Genomic DNA, 15,055 nt, shown 5'->3' with positions numbered 1-15,055 from the left:
GCGACTTACATTGCATTACACTACCACCCTTCGCAGAGGGGGGAGCAATTAAAGGTTCGGTGTCTTGCTCAGGGGCACCTCGGCAGGGACTCGAACCGGCAACCCTTCGGTTCCCAAGCGGAAGCTCTACCCACTGAGCTACTGCCTCCCACAGTAGCCACAGACAAACACATATTGTATATACTGTAGAGCTGAGCCAGAAGACTCTTTCACTGTACCTAAGGTCCAAAGCAGCTCTGTCTGTCAGTTATATCTGACATGGTGGCAAAAGATATGGAAGTGTCTGAAAAGCCATCAAACCCGAATACCTTGCATTTGTCAAAGGTGAAGAGTCATAGATAGGGATTGCAGCGGCGTTGGGTGTTTGGTGTTAGGATCTCTTACTGTACTCATACTGTACTTGTCATTGGAAGATGTTGACAAAAAGTGGCTGCAAATATCGCCACATGCAGCAAATCATAATGTGATACAACTTCCACTGTCTTCAAGTGATTCGAATGAATCTTTTAACAAAAACAGACTGGTGTAATGCTATACGTTGGCACTGCTGATTCATTAGGAGAAATGTAAGGCTGGAATTTTCACTGCATCACAGTGCTTATAGACCCCAAAGGATGGCTAAATTAATAATTTGGATGGTTTTATATCTAAACTCTTGGCAGCGTACAAGCAGTTTAAAACTGCATATTCATGCACAATGCACAATGGAGAGAATATAACAAGTGTCCTCGTATTCACTGTCAACAAAACAAGCTCTGACTGTGAAACTGTGCAGAAAGCTGTAGACGGAAACTTGACAAGTGTATTCTTTTTTCATGTTTTTCAAATGTTTGATATGTGTTCAATCAAATGTGCCATGAATGTAAAGGTGATGTTGGGGCTGAGCATCTGCTCTTTTCTTACCTTTCTTCACCTTCTTCTGCAGTTTGATGGTGTCTGAGGACTTCTTCTTGATGTCTGCTCTGGCTTTCTTATATTCTAAACAACAATACAGCAAAGTGAAGATGAGGCTGAGTTTGTGAGTGTGTGTCTTTGTATGTGTGTTAACAGACTGTGGTACCTTTAGCATGGTCTTTGTCTAGCTGACTGGCCACTTTTTTCCACTCCTCCATCTTCAACTCCAGAGGAGTGATGAGACTTTCTGAGAGCGCTCTGAGAGACAGACAGACAGAAACAGAAAGGGTTTGTCATCTTAAATGTAAACTCAGGTACACACATGGCTCCAATTCAGCAATGCTCTTGTATCACGTTCTGTTTATCTCTGTGTATCATCGTTACATGATGTCAACTGCAAGTGAAGTGAAGCAACATCCACACTTGTCTGGATACTCTGTTCTTAAAGAGCGATCTCGACCCACGCTCATATTTCCACAACGTATTGTAAGATGAGATCTATTTTAATTTCAGTTGTACATCTTTGATGGTCGTATTTCATTAAATATTCTAATTTACAGTATTTATTATTTGTTTGTAATACATCTATAAGGGACTAGTTATCTGTCCATAGGGAACGTTAATTGTAGAGTGCTAAGGATGGGGGAATGATTTAGGGAAAGGACGAGAGAAGAGAGAGGCGTGAAGGTGAGAGTGGATGTATGTGATGGAGCACTGTTAATGCAGAGTTAATAAAGACAAAAGAAGGAGAAGTAGTCCCGTGCCCTTGCTTGACACTCACCCAAAGAAGAAGACCCTCAAAGATACTAATAATATTATCGGTCGTTACCGTATTAAAGAAGCCAGCTGTCCACACAACTGCTCATCTGCAGGCAACAGTCAGGTACAGACACTGATCCGTCCAGACCTGGGGCCTCATTTATAACCGTGGCCTAGACACGTTTCAGTGCGTACGCCACTCTATACGCAAATGTTAGGATTTATAACGACATACATGAGGTGAGAATGTGCGCACCAGTACAGAACCTCTAACCCATGCTTACGCACAATCAATTCAATTCAATTTTAATTATATAGTGCCAAATCACAACAAATGTTATCTCAAGGCACATCTTGGAGACATGGAGGATCTGGCTACAGGGATGGACAGACGGAGTGAATTTAGGCAGATTACAGAAAAATTATGACACTGTGGAATGGCTGTGAGAAGAATCACTGACAAAGAGCCTCTACAACCAAATCCACATCTCATCATTGACAAGGCTCTGGTAGACAATGACACCACTTGCTTGGATTTCCATAATTTACATGGTATTCAAAGTGTATTGGCACTTCGTCCTGCTTCCTCTTCAGCATAGATGTACCACTTCTTGGTGTTTCCACATCAGCGTTTAACAAAGGTGATTTTACAGAAATGTTGAGAAATAGGCCACCTACAGTGACAGTTTTTGAATGGATTCTCTGATATTTTAGTAACTGAATCTTTCATGTTATCTCCGTCTGTGAACGGCTTTCTGCACCTTACGATCTTCTTGAAGTTATATTTTCTCTACGCAGCAGTGTGTAATCGCTCTTTCACGTTCATTTCCAGCTTAGTGCTATTCAGTAAATAGTGGGTGTTTGTTCTGGAAATGTCTTTGAAAATGACATTGATTGTTGTTATCATTGTTATTCTTATTTCTCTCGAAATAGCAAGCACATTATTAACAGATGTTTGGCTCCAATACCATCATCTGTTACTGCCATTGCTGCTGAACAATATTATCAGCCGATACTTTCCCTCCGGAAAATAACATGACTTAAATCAAACTGAAATTTATAAAATATTCATTGTCACATACAAAAAAAAATATTTTGAGCAAATGTGTGAAATTTTTGGAGCAGAATTACTGATAAAATATAAAACAAGAAAATATCCAGATTTTTACATCTGACAACAACATAAAGAAGAAAAATACATTTTAAAAATACAAAGTATGTGTGTGGTGAATCCGTGGCGTTTTGACGGGTTGTGTCACTTGAAAAGGCCAGCATCAGATTGGCCTTTTTGGCAGCACATCTGCCAATCCCCAATAGTGTTGAGCAGGGGGTGGATAGATTCCTACAAGTAATTCTTGATTTAGTTCTGAAACTCAGGTCTAAATGTACCTTATATTAAATCTAAACCTGTACCCAACTCAACTAGCTTTGGGTTTAAAGCTATGAAAATGTGTTCCAAGATCGGTTGCGAGGAATTTAGTGTGCCTAGTTCCCACATTGAAATAAAATGTGTCATCACGCCATCATTCACACCTTCACCAGTCCTGAGTAAGTGCTTGGTGTGTGTTTAGTCTCTGTCTTACGTAGTGAACAGTTTAAGCTTGGACTCGATGCTGCGGTGTCTCATACACATCCTGGTTAGTGCTGATCCAATCTCTTTGGTGGCTCCTGGAAAAACAATCAACAAGAACAGAACTAATCATTAATGATCACTTTCATTTCAACATAGCACAGGACTGACGGAAAATAACAAATCCACCAAATCTAGGGGGTTACTAACTAAGACAATGCAATGCCAGACTAATGAGCTCAAAATTGGATTACTCTTATGAAGAATTTGTTTTGGACTCGGTTCGTAATTAGATATCTTGGCTTGGTATGGAAGAATGCATGAAAGACGGAATGTGGCAACAAAAAAATTCTACTGGCTAACCTAGCTACACCGTCTCTCCTTGAGGTGGATCCGTCTTTCTAGGTCAAAGAGCTTAGAGCAATAAACAGCAAAACAGTGTCTAGTCGCTAATGCGGCTCACCGATCGCCAAATTATTGGGAAACCGGAAGCTCCCACATTCTGCTGCTGTACTAAACAACTATCTATCTCTCACACACACACACACACACACACACACACACACACACACACACACACACACACACACACACACACACACACACACACACACACACACACACACACACACACACACACACACACACACACACACACACACACACACACACACACACACACACACACACACACACACACACAAGGTGTGGCAAGGTGTGTTTTTTAATTTGCCTTTCCCTCCCTGCTACACCTCGAGCTCTGAGGTAACACATACACAGCCATGCAACACAAACATGTTGTGGACATTGTAGCATAACTGTGTCATGCAATGTTGTTTGTGTGGTTCCAATTTCAAAAGCCTGCACATGTTGCTGCTTTGAATAATCATCTTTTCCATCTTAAATATCAGTAAGCAATGCATTACGACATAAGTGATAAAAGAGTTTTGGTGTCTGTGTGTGCGCACTGCAGCCAGGAACTGTAGGCGTTATGTGTGTGTTCAGACACGTCTAATGGAGCTCAGAGTCAACTTTAGTCCAAAATGCAACCAGACAAGATCAAACAGATAGTGTGGACGATCTGCGTGTGCTGCTTAATCTTCATGCCTTTAAATGATCTTTAAAGTGGTGACTCCATTAGCTGTTTAAGTTACAAACCAATGAGGATCTTTTATCAGAAATTAACCTGTTAGTGTCCTCAAGATGAAGGGATCAAGTCTAGAAATAAATATAGATTTTTTTATCAATCATGTTTCCATTCACACATGAACAGAGCACTGAAGATGTGCAGTACAAGGTGAAGGATAATAGAAGGGGTGGGGTGACGTGACGCTGTAAATGGACTACGTAAATATGTCGATTTGCATAACCGTGCACCTACGAGTCAGAATGACGTAAGATGGCTGTGCCTGGTGGAAGCATGCACTTGACACAGTGAAGAAGTCACAGCCACAAACTAAGGTTGAGAATGACACACATTGAATTTGTATAAATAACTGAGTGTATAACAAAATATGTTGCCGACAACTGCACAATATTGACTTCTGGGAAATTGATAACAAACATGTGCGGTGTGTGTAAAATGTATAGATAATGGCCCTGAACAGGAGAAACTGAAAACATGCCTAAAAAACTGAAACTGCCCCTTTTTCTCTGTCTGATAGAAAACAAAAAACACAACTAAAAAAGACAGAAAGACCCCAAAAAAGGTTTGATAAGCAGGATCTTAACAATGAGGAATGGAGACACACCTGATTGCAGCCACTGCACATCTCACTTATTAAGCCGGTTTTTAAGTCTAAGGGAATAATTGCGAAATTGGAAGCTGCCATGAGTTTCGAAACACATACACTGTAATTAACAGACAAGCCTGTGTGTATGTGTGCCTGAATGAGCCCTAATTCGCCTGCACAGTAGAACTTTCGGATAACTATGTTCATGCTTTCTGCTTCAGGGGATCTCATTTGCACTGCAGTGAACTCATTTCTCAACAGTTTTGACAAAGGTTACCAAACTTAACAGATTTCCTAGGGCACAAGGTTTCTGGACAAAAACTGGCGCTATGGGGGTGTGTGTGTGTGGGGTGTGTGTGTGTGTGTGTGTGTGTGTGTGTGTGTGTGTGTGTGTGTGTGTGTGTGTGTGTGTGTGTGTGTGTGTGTGTGTGTGTGTGTGTGTGTGTGTGTGTGTGTGTGTGTGTGTGTGCATACCTCTGGTCCCAGTTGCCATGTCTGCTACCTTTTGAAAAGCATCCAGGAAGGCTCCAGTCACTAAGATAGTGGTCCTGAAACAAGTACAAAAACATTCACAGTCACACATCGACCATTTTTACCATAATTACAATACAATACCAAAATAGTTGGGAGAAGAGCAATGCAAGACTGGGAATGTTGGCGAATGTTCAAAAAACATTTCACAGGTTAATGGACGTCACACACAACTTCTACTTCTACTTCTATTGACTGTATAATTTGCAAAGATTATCCCCCCTTCCCAATCTAGTGATGCTATGGATAGCCATAAATGCGTATATCATTCAAACGCTGGTTGTTGAGGTGGTGTCCAAAAAATAATGTGGGCTTCATAGATAATTGGCAGACTTTCTGGGGAAACATATCATTGCATTCCCACTGCATTCCACTAACTCTACTTCTCCCCTGGAGTTTTCTGTGTTCACTCGTCTCACAGGTTGCTGTGGAACCCTGTCCAGTAGAGATGAAGACCCTGTCCTGCTATTAGTATCAATATCATTATATGATATCTATTATTATTTCACTTGATTTTAGTGCACACCCACCCACCCACCCACCCACCCACCCACCCACCCACCCACACACACACACACACACACACACACACACACACACACACACACACACACACACACACACACACACACACACACACACACACACACACACACACACACACACACACACACACAATAGCGGCCCTTGTAGGACTAAGGTCGGAGACCACTGCTATAGTGTAAATGTGGGGGCACATGAGGCGAGAGCACCTAGAGTTAATATGATGGAGAGGGTCATTAGGTAGAATGACTGACACAGAGTCGGCCTACAACACACATACAGCAGGAGTTTTGAATGGGCTTCTATTCAGGAGGCTCTACTGTCACTGCCAGTGTGTGTGTGTGTGTGTGTGTGTGTGTGTGTGTGTGTGTGTGTGCTTTCTATCGCTGTACACATGCACGCATACGGACAGTCTTTACCCATGGAAACCTAAGAAGATCAGATGGCAGTGCTGTCAATAGAGTGTGCGGCTGTGCATGTGAATGAACTGAACTTTGTGGAAACTCATCCATATTTAGACCTGCACACACATGCACACACTGCGCACACATACACAGATGTATCCACAGTAAACCTCATAGTGGTTGGACCTCTGGTCCAACACTAGAAATTTTAAGTTTGACATTCAAAACAATTGACGATAAAGCAATTTATATATTAAAGCTTAAATGTTAACATTTCTATCCAATTCCAAACCTGACGGCCAATTTGGATTTCTTAGTCCGACATCCTGCAAACTATAATGTTTTCATTCCAAAGCCGAGAATGTGTTTTCTTGTCAGGCACAGCTCAAAACAAGGCAACATTTCAATTGGAACCCTGAGCCTTAAACGTAAATACGAGCCTATTTGAAAAAACAACAATGAATATTTGTGAATATTTGCCTCACAACAATAAAAATCTGAATTCAAGATGGAACTCCTCTGGCTGACTGGTTACCTTATACAGCCCATTCCCTAAAATTGTGTAGGCATAAGCAGTGTAGATTGCTGCACTGAAACAACCACATTTTTCTGATTCACATTTTACCATGCCGATGTAAGGGAATCCTGGATGAATTTGAGTGAATTGTGAACGATCACATAGAGACTTTTAAAAGCAAAGCAAGCAAGCATGATGAGGCTTGCTCCATGGCCAACAAAACTAACTGGAAACAGGTTTCATGTTTTTATAAATTACTACAAAGAATTCAGACGTATACAATTCAACAAAAGGTGTGGCTCTCATTACAACCGTGGATATACAGATATAACTATCAGACGACAAGTTTGGTGACCTGGAGACACAAGGAAATGTCAAGAATAGAAGAGAGAATGAGAGCACAGAGAGCAGATGATTCCAGTGTGTTACTGTCCCTTCTAACCAGGGCTGAGAGGCGTTGTGTAGAGCTAAAAAGTAGCTTAGCAAGCAAGACACAAGTCCTAAACAGAGACTTGTGACTGTTTTGGCCTTTAAACCCATCTTTGTGGCTGAAATACACTGCATCAATCAGTCAAGCACACAGTGCATGCATAAATACAGTATATGCACGGTTATTTATGATCAAATCATGTACATTATGTTGCATGTATATTTGTTTACTTCAGGTTTGTCCTGGTGTGTGTGTGTGTGTGTGTGTGTGTGTGTGTGTGTGTGTGTGTGTGTGTTACCTGAGTTGTGATTGTAGCTTGGTTCCTTTGGTAACAAAGTCCTCCCATGTTGGATAACTGGCCTGTCAAAACACAGAGAGAACACTGTGACATTGAAGCATGGGCAGCATGTTTTGGCAAAATATGTACCAACATAACAAGAGGACTTCAACTGAGATTAACCACGAACATTTAACATTATGGCTCATACCTTCTTCAGAACCGAAAAAGGTTCTCAAAAAGTTGTCAGTATATGTATACCAATATTAACATATCAATGTTAAACTCAGGATTAACTAGAATAAATGTAAAGTGGTAACATGTGTTTTGCAATAAAAAAATAAAACGTTTTTATACGCGGGTTAGGGTTGGGATTAGGCATTGCTTTCAGTACTCATGATGCTCAGGCAGTCCAATCCATCTCTTTGGGTACCAAAATGAGAGTGATGTGTCAATTAGGAACCATCTTTAGCCCAGTGCACCAGCACATTTACCAGGCCAACAGCCAAGAGTTCCATGTTGTAATTTGACCATTTAACTGAATTACCTACAGATAAATAAACCCACCACCATGAAATTAGAAGCTTGTTATTCCATACAGCTGTTTTCTGAGAAATGGCTGGAAAATGCATGGATGCATCAGCCTTTGCACCTATCTATAACAGAGCTGAAATGAGTGCAAAAGTTCTTCATGCTACACTTACGGTGGAGACACAGAAAAAAGCATTTCACAGAGCCTCTGTTCTCCATGTATAGAAGACATACAGAGCTGTTATCCTATCTGCTCAGCCAGCCAGCCACCATGGCCAGGCATAGTTACTGTGCATGCGTGCATGTGTGCTGTGTGGTAACCTGCCGTTGCCTTCTAATCCTACCACTATAATCCTTTCCTACTCTACTGACAGACAGAAAGAGATCCTGGATATTAGTTGGTGTTCAGTGCCTTCTCCACGGTGCGATTGCGTAAGTCACTGCAATGCATTGGAGTCAGCTTGTATTTTTCTCATTTAAAGTATTCAACGGTGTAAACATTCCGGTTCGTGATGTATGGGAATATTGCCCAGCCTCTGTCACAAATCACTATGTCGGACTGACAACGGAGAAGGTATTTGCCTAAGGAATGTGACTCTGTAAATTCCTCTTAAACCGGTTTGAGAGTGAAACCTGAAATCAAAAACTCAGCTGTTTTAACTCTCAATTTCAGTTTAAAACAAGGTTTAGGGCCTCTTAATGTCCGTCTGTCTTCAACTTTTCTTGCATAAACAGTGACACACACACTTGATGTGTTGTTAAATTTTTTAAAACGAAGCTTCATAAATAGATTCTCCATAGTATTGTCAACTACGTTTTTATTATCAAATAATAATTTCCTATACAATGTAAAAAAAAGAAAAAAGAAGAAGTGACAAGTATCTTGCACAATTTCCCCGAAACCAATTCATATCCTCAAAATAGTTGTCTTGCTGGGACAGCAGCACACAAAGATTTAATTTGCCAAAATGCAAAACAGACAAAACTGCAAATTGCTACTCGACAGTATAAAATACAAACATTTTGTAGAAAGGTTTTACAGCAGCAACAAGAGCAGGATGGTGCCATCTTCACAAGATGGCTGTGAGATTTAGCCATACAGATTTTGTGATAAAAACTTGATTTATTTCCAAAAACTTGAGTTGTGGTTAACATATTAGTAACTTTGACAACAAATGTGATGAAATAAATTAAGGTGCATCACTTATTGTAGATACAGCATCATTTAACCAAGGACCAATTTCAACCAAGTTGATTACCTAAGACATATAAAAATTATAATAACTAATATAATATTAAAAAGGCAAACATGTATAACCTACTTACTTTCAGAGAAGAGTATAACTTTCTACTCCCAGTAGTGTTCTTGTTTTAACTTTTTGCCTTTTGGCAACAATGATTATTGCTTGATCCGAGCAAAGCGTGTTTGAGTGTGTGCGTGTGTGTGCATGTGGATAGCGTGTGCATGCAGGTGCACTCACAAAGTGATCTCTGTTATCAATATGCTGTATATATAGCATATTAAACTTTACCTGCCTACACGCCTGGTGAGACACACCCACCAAGTATGATGAAAGTGTGTGAAAGTTAAAATAACAAGAGTGCAAAAAATTAGACCAGTTGGAGGGCCATTACATTTTCTGACAAACAGGCACCATACTGAAGAGTATTGAGGGAGGGTGAGTTGAAACAGCATGTTGACAATTTTTTCAATACTATGTTTGAACAGCACTGGTTGACTGAAAGAGAAAGTCAGAGAGATTGAAAGGCAGAAAGGAAGGGCGTGTCAATAACAGGCTAATGATTTGTTCAGTGACGGCTGTGTGTTGTAATGCTGTCATACAACCAGTACAGTGAGGTTCTACATCTATCAAATAATGAGGATTTTATCAAAGGAGACAAATAGAGGAGAATTGGCTTTCTAATCCTCTTATCGCTGTTACATAACTTGCTGGCTTTTCTTTTCTTTTTTCTAATAGCACTGCTGTCATCCCTACATTTCATGAAGGGAAGACAAAGCACATCCAACCAGGGTTAGGTAGGGCTAAAGTAATCTCTCAAGTCCTAACTTGAGTCTGCAATCCAAAGGGACAAGTGAATGTGAAAGTGGGCCCATGATTGGTCATATACCCCTTCATAATATTTTATACAAAAGCACAGAAGACAATATTCCAATTAATAACCATTATCTTCTTCTAAAAAGTTTGTGCCGTTTTTCCATTTAGACGGTGAATTGCATTGAGATTATGAAAACAAAGACACAAAAACAAACAAAACACAAAACCCCCTTCTTCTCTATAACCATAGTGGCCAGTCAGGCTAGTGAGAACTCCCTGCCAGGCCAACAACATTATGTATTGTTAAAAAATAAATATATACGCACTTCTTTTTGAAAATGCACATGCACTTGCCTTACTGCTCAAGCACTGTTCCAATGCATGACCCCATGACAGTCTCATTCAGTGATAGCTAGGGTGCAGACTAGCTACAGGTGAAGAGGACCAGACATATCATTGATTATAATGATAATCAGTAAGTATGTAATTAGATGTGATTTGAAATGTAATGAGATTTCATGTACACATGTTCAGGCAGTTCCCATGGTACTAATGCCCAATTTACATCCCGTATTTATGTACTGACCATGGTATAGCCTAATGTTATTATAAATCGAGTTACATGCAGTGGTTTGTGTATTAACCAACGGGTAGACTATTTTGTGTCGAACGTGCGAAAACAGTGTTGTGTTTAAATCATTAAAGCTAGATGTCAACCATACATAACTGTTCCAACACACAAATGAATTCATTTCAAAGACATACTTGAAAATGGATCTTGTTTACAACCCGGGGACTGCCTATATGTATGAGCTATGTATATGTATGTCTAGCCAGCCAAGTGACCAAAAGTTTAAATAAAATAAATACAAATATATACAATATAAATTTCAGACTGTCACAGCCATCCTGCATGTTGTGTCTGTTTTGTTTTTGTTGGTTTATTTGCTTTGAAATAAATCTGAAAAACACTTAATGTACTGAACTCAGTATATTCAATGAGTTTCTGTCTCAAACAGGAGCTTTCAGCTGTACTTTCTTCCCATGTATCTTTGCCAGCATTGCCAGAAGTAAACATCATCTGATCTCCATGTGACTGTGTGTTGTTCTGTTTAACCTATTTCTGTTTCTCTCAGTTCCTTTGCATGGTATTTGTGCACTTTTCCATCTCTATTCTGTCTGTCTGTCTGATGAATCATGCAAGTCTGTGTCAACTGTTGCAGTAGCTACCGTACCACAGAAACACCAGCAAATCTCTGCCTACCCGTTTCTATGAGGTTAAGAAATTTAGTTTGCTTATTGTTGTTGTATTTCTGGGTTCTGGTTGTTCATAATTCAGATACTTCAAAAGGGTTATACACAGTGCAAGAAGACTTTCTGGGTTTTTTTGCTACAGCAGGCGCAACAGGAGAAGGACTCACTGAATTAATTTTGGACTATCTGTGGAGGCGACCTAAATCTTGATAACCTAGGGGGCCATGGGTACGGCAGGGCGGGAAGTGAGGGCAGTGCAAACACACATTAGAGAACGTTACCCAGGCCGCATTAATGTGCAATATTGTGTGTCCCTTTGAAATCAGTGAATATATATTTAATTGAGTCTTTCTTCATTTTTTCATCTTATATGGTTTAACAGAGAATGAAAAAAAGAAAAATCTGAAGGAAGCATGTTATTCTTATTTACACACACACACAATGTAAATAAATGTTGTACTAATTGCTAAGTACAACATAGAATCATTTCAGTGTACAACACTCTCATAATACTACCCCCGTATGTTAAGTGGTGGAAGATGTTCACTCCCTCTGCTCAACATAGGGTTGAAAATCCTCTTTTATCTCCAAACTGAAGTACTGCCACAAAAGATAGACAGTGAAAACAATCTAACATAAAAAATATAAGTAGGACATATCATTCAGCCCTTATGGGCAAAATGAGCAATAAACCTCTGTGTCGGCAAACTACTGACTGAACCTAGCAGATTCTATGTGATCTTCATAGGCCCGAGGTCCGATATAACTTAACAACTTGTACTTGTATGGTGCGTGTGTGAATCCGTGTTGGTTATCTTCCATTTGCCACAAGCTCTGAATCACACACACACACCAGCAGTGACTCATGCATTATCACCACCACAGGTCCTCTGCAAGTTCCATCATGTTACATTAAAAAATGTTTCAACATTCTAATTAACTACAAAAACGCCTCACCGTCAAACCCACAGCCTTTCAGGTAGAACACAGTCAGACAGTTAGCACAGCAAAGAACCTTGCAGTCAGAAACGCAGGCCTGTCTGAATGTGGAGAACTTAAAGGAACAACTTTGGATGAGAACCTCTTGTTCTGTGCTGTACCCAGTCAGTTGAGCAGAATAGATATTCTTTTCATCTCTCTTTGTCATGTACAGACCGCTGTAGGAGATGTTTAGCCTGGAAGATAGCTTAGCCTAGTTCACAAAAGGTAAAAACACAGTAGGCCGCAATATTTTAAAATTGCATAAAAATCTATGCGAACAGCGATGAAGATTTATTTAATCAAATCTAATTACAGCCCTACAGCTATCTACTTATTTACCAATTACACAAATTGTGTAATAAGTAAATAGCTTTACAACTCATCATTGTAAATCACCATCTTTTAACATCAGCAAACATTGTGTTTTCAATGTTTTGAAATCAAAATCTATATTTCAGGCAGATATTTAAGCCGTATTAAAACTAAATTTGTCTGCAATGTGACAGTTACTTGATTGAGTCAATGCCAGTCTAGAATGTTATCATCAAGCGCACAAGAATAGGGAATAGATATGGTCTCATGAGATCATGCAGGAGGCGAATTGCAGGAAAAAAAAATCATTGTTAAACATTTCCATTACTTTAACCAAATATGCATCGCATTCTGATATTCAATATTCCAAACATATGTTTAAATTCTGTGACTTTCCAAGGACTTTCATTATCGTGGGCCATGAATCCATCTTAACAGACATGTCTATCATCACGCTGCCCATGTCCATGCGTCTTGAAAACAGTGTGAGAGAGGGAAAAGGGTGACAGAAAGGATGGAGAAGAAATGATAGAACGTTGGAGCATGCAGAATGGCGATAGGTTTGCATGTCCCAATTGATATAGTGATATAATGCTAATTTCAGTCAAATATGGTTATTCATGACATGATTTCATTTTCTGCATTCTTAGAAAATGGGCAAATGCTGCGACATACACACTCTTGTCAGAGTTATATGTGATCTGAATAACGTTGTACACAACATCTACATACTGCACCTGTGAAGACTGAGTCATCTATCTAAACATTGCAAAATCATTCATGACTATCAATTTTGTCAGCGAAACTAACTAAAGAACTATGTGCTAACATTTGTAGGGCTATGACTGATTTTAAACGTAAGCTTTTGAGACTTGATGGCAGGAAAAGACGAATATTAGATTGTGGAAGTGTGACTGTTAATAAGGGAAAATGTGAATCTCCAGTAGGAATTAACGGGACAAGCTCAAAATATTATATCTTCAATCTTTTAACTTTACATCAAGCTTTCGTTATTGTATAATATAATAACAATTATATTCATTAAAATCAATGATGTTTAAAAGAAAATGTGTAAAACAGATGAGACAAATCAGAAATGTGTGTGCGTATATGTGTATCAAAGGTCTACAGTAGACAGACAAATTGAAAACAATCTCTGAAGAAAACTGACTTTGTGACATAACATAGAAAAATAGTGGGGATCCATAGAAAAGAAAAGTGAGAAAGATATTTGATAGAGGTCGCTAGGTTAACTTTGGTGTAATTTGAAATGATCTTCAGGTTACCTTCATGTCGCTCATGATGAGTTGGAATAGCCCTCCCAAGGCGCCACATTCCTTCTCTATTCCTGCATCCATTTTCAACAGACTCGAAACAAAATCCTCTTATAACTCCCCTCTTTAAACCACCAAAGCAGTTAAAACACGCCAGCAGAACAGTCGATATGGCTCTTAAATTGAGCAGACTGGGCGCAGAGTTACAACACCAGGCAGACAAAGTCCACGTTAAAAACGGAGCCAGAACAGTGGGAACGGGAGGAGGAACAAACACGGGAGTAAAATCCAGGTCGGACAGAGAGAGAGAGAGAAACTAAATACGTGGTGATGGTCTCTCGTCCAAACCATCAGCGGCTGTTAACTACCATAGTCTTTAGTCAGCCGATGCTACCAGCCTGCCAACTTGATAAACGTCCAAAAAACACCACATCCTGGGTGAATCACGCAGCCGCTCGCCTCGGAACACGTCCGACGCGGTGTTTGTTAACTTTAACCCGGTTAGTACTAAAATGAGAGGCGGTTAACAGCGGCTAGCTAACTTGGCTAGCTAACATTAACAACCTGTGCGACTGTGTCTTTCCAAAGGAAAACAGAGTCCGGGAACAGAGAAATTAAAAAAACGAATCCCTACACTTTTTACAAGGTGTCCTGTTCTATTTGAGATATTCCTGTTTCTATTTTTCGATGCGTTTCGAAGTGATTTCGCTCTGTTTTTCGGCGAGTTTCAAAGATATGTGATGTCGTATTCCTCTTATTCGTCCACAGAGACATTGAGTGAGCCGAGTTCTCCAAAGTGATGTTAAGTTACACACAATGACAAACCGCACATCCGGGTATTCTTCTTCCAAAATAAAATAAACATTAAAAAAAAAAATTGTCGGAATGTGTCTGTGAAGGTTCTCATTCATCCAGGTCCTGGTACCAAGGAAAGTTAGTCCTAGGCACCCGGACTTGCTAGTAAAGACTTTTCACCTCTCATCCAAAA

The 15,055-nt window shown here is 39.8% G+C and overlaps 1 protein-coding gene across 2 annotated transcripts in view; it reads right to left on the bottom strand.

Annotated features, from left to right (window-relative positions):
* The window catches only part of mtss1 (MTSS I-BAR domain containing 1), a 29,024-nt gene extending 14,156 nt beyond the window's left edge, over window positions 1-14,868 (bottom strand). For both annotated transcript variants that reach the window (XM_076156469.1, XM_076156470.1), the window contains exons 1-6: window positions 14,080-14,868; window positions 7,680-7,741; window positions 5,431-5,504; window positions 3,237-3,321; window positions 1,061-1,152; window positions 904-978 (exon numbers count right to left, since the gene is read on the bottom strand). In XM_076156469.1, coding sequence (XP_076012584.1) covers window positions 904-978; window positions 1,061-1,152; window positions 3,237-3,321; window positions 5,431-5,504; window positions 7,680-7,741; window positions 14,080-14,151 — 460 coding nt within the window. In that variant the 5' untranslated portion in view covers window positions 14,152-14,868. The remainder of the gene's footprint in view (window positions 1-903; window positions 979-1,060; window positions 1,153-3,236; window positions 3,322-5,430; window positions 5,505-7,679; window positions 7,742-14,079) is intronic.
* Between the last annotated feature and the right edge of the window lie 187 nt (window positions 14,869-15,055).

The sequence above is a fragment of the Genypterus blacodes genome, unplaced genomic scaffold (assembly GCF_046128005.1).
Source record: "Genypterus blacodes isolate CSIRO-AG114 ecotype Tasmania unplaced genomic scaffold, CSIRO-AGI_Gbla_v1 ptg000070l_1, whole genome shotgun sequence".
Taxonomy (NCBI): domain Eukaryota; kingdom Metazoa; phylum Chordata; class Actinopteri; order Ophidiiformes; family Ophidiidae; genus Genypterus; species Genypterus blacodes.
Note: the sequence above shows the minus strand (reverse complement) of the source record. Positions and strands in the feature narration are given on the sequence as shown.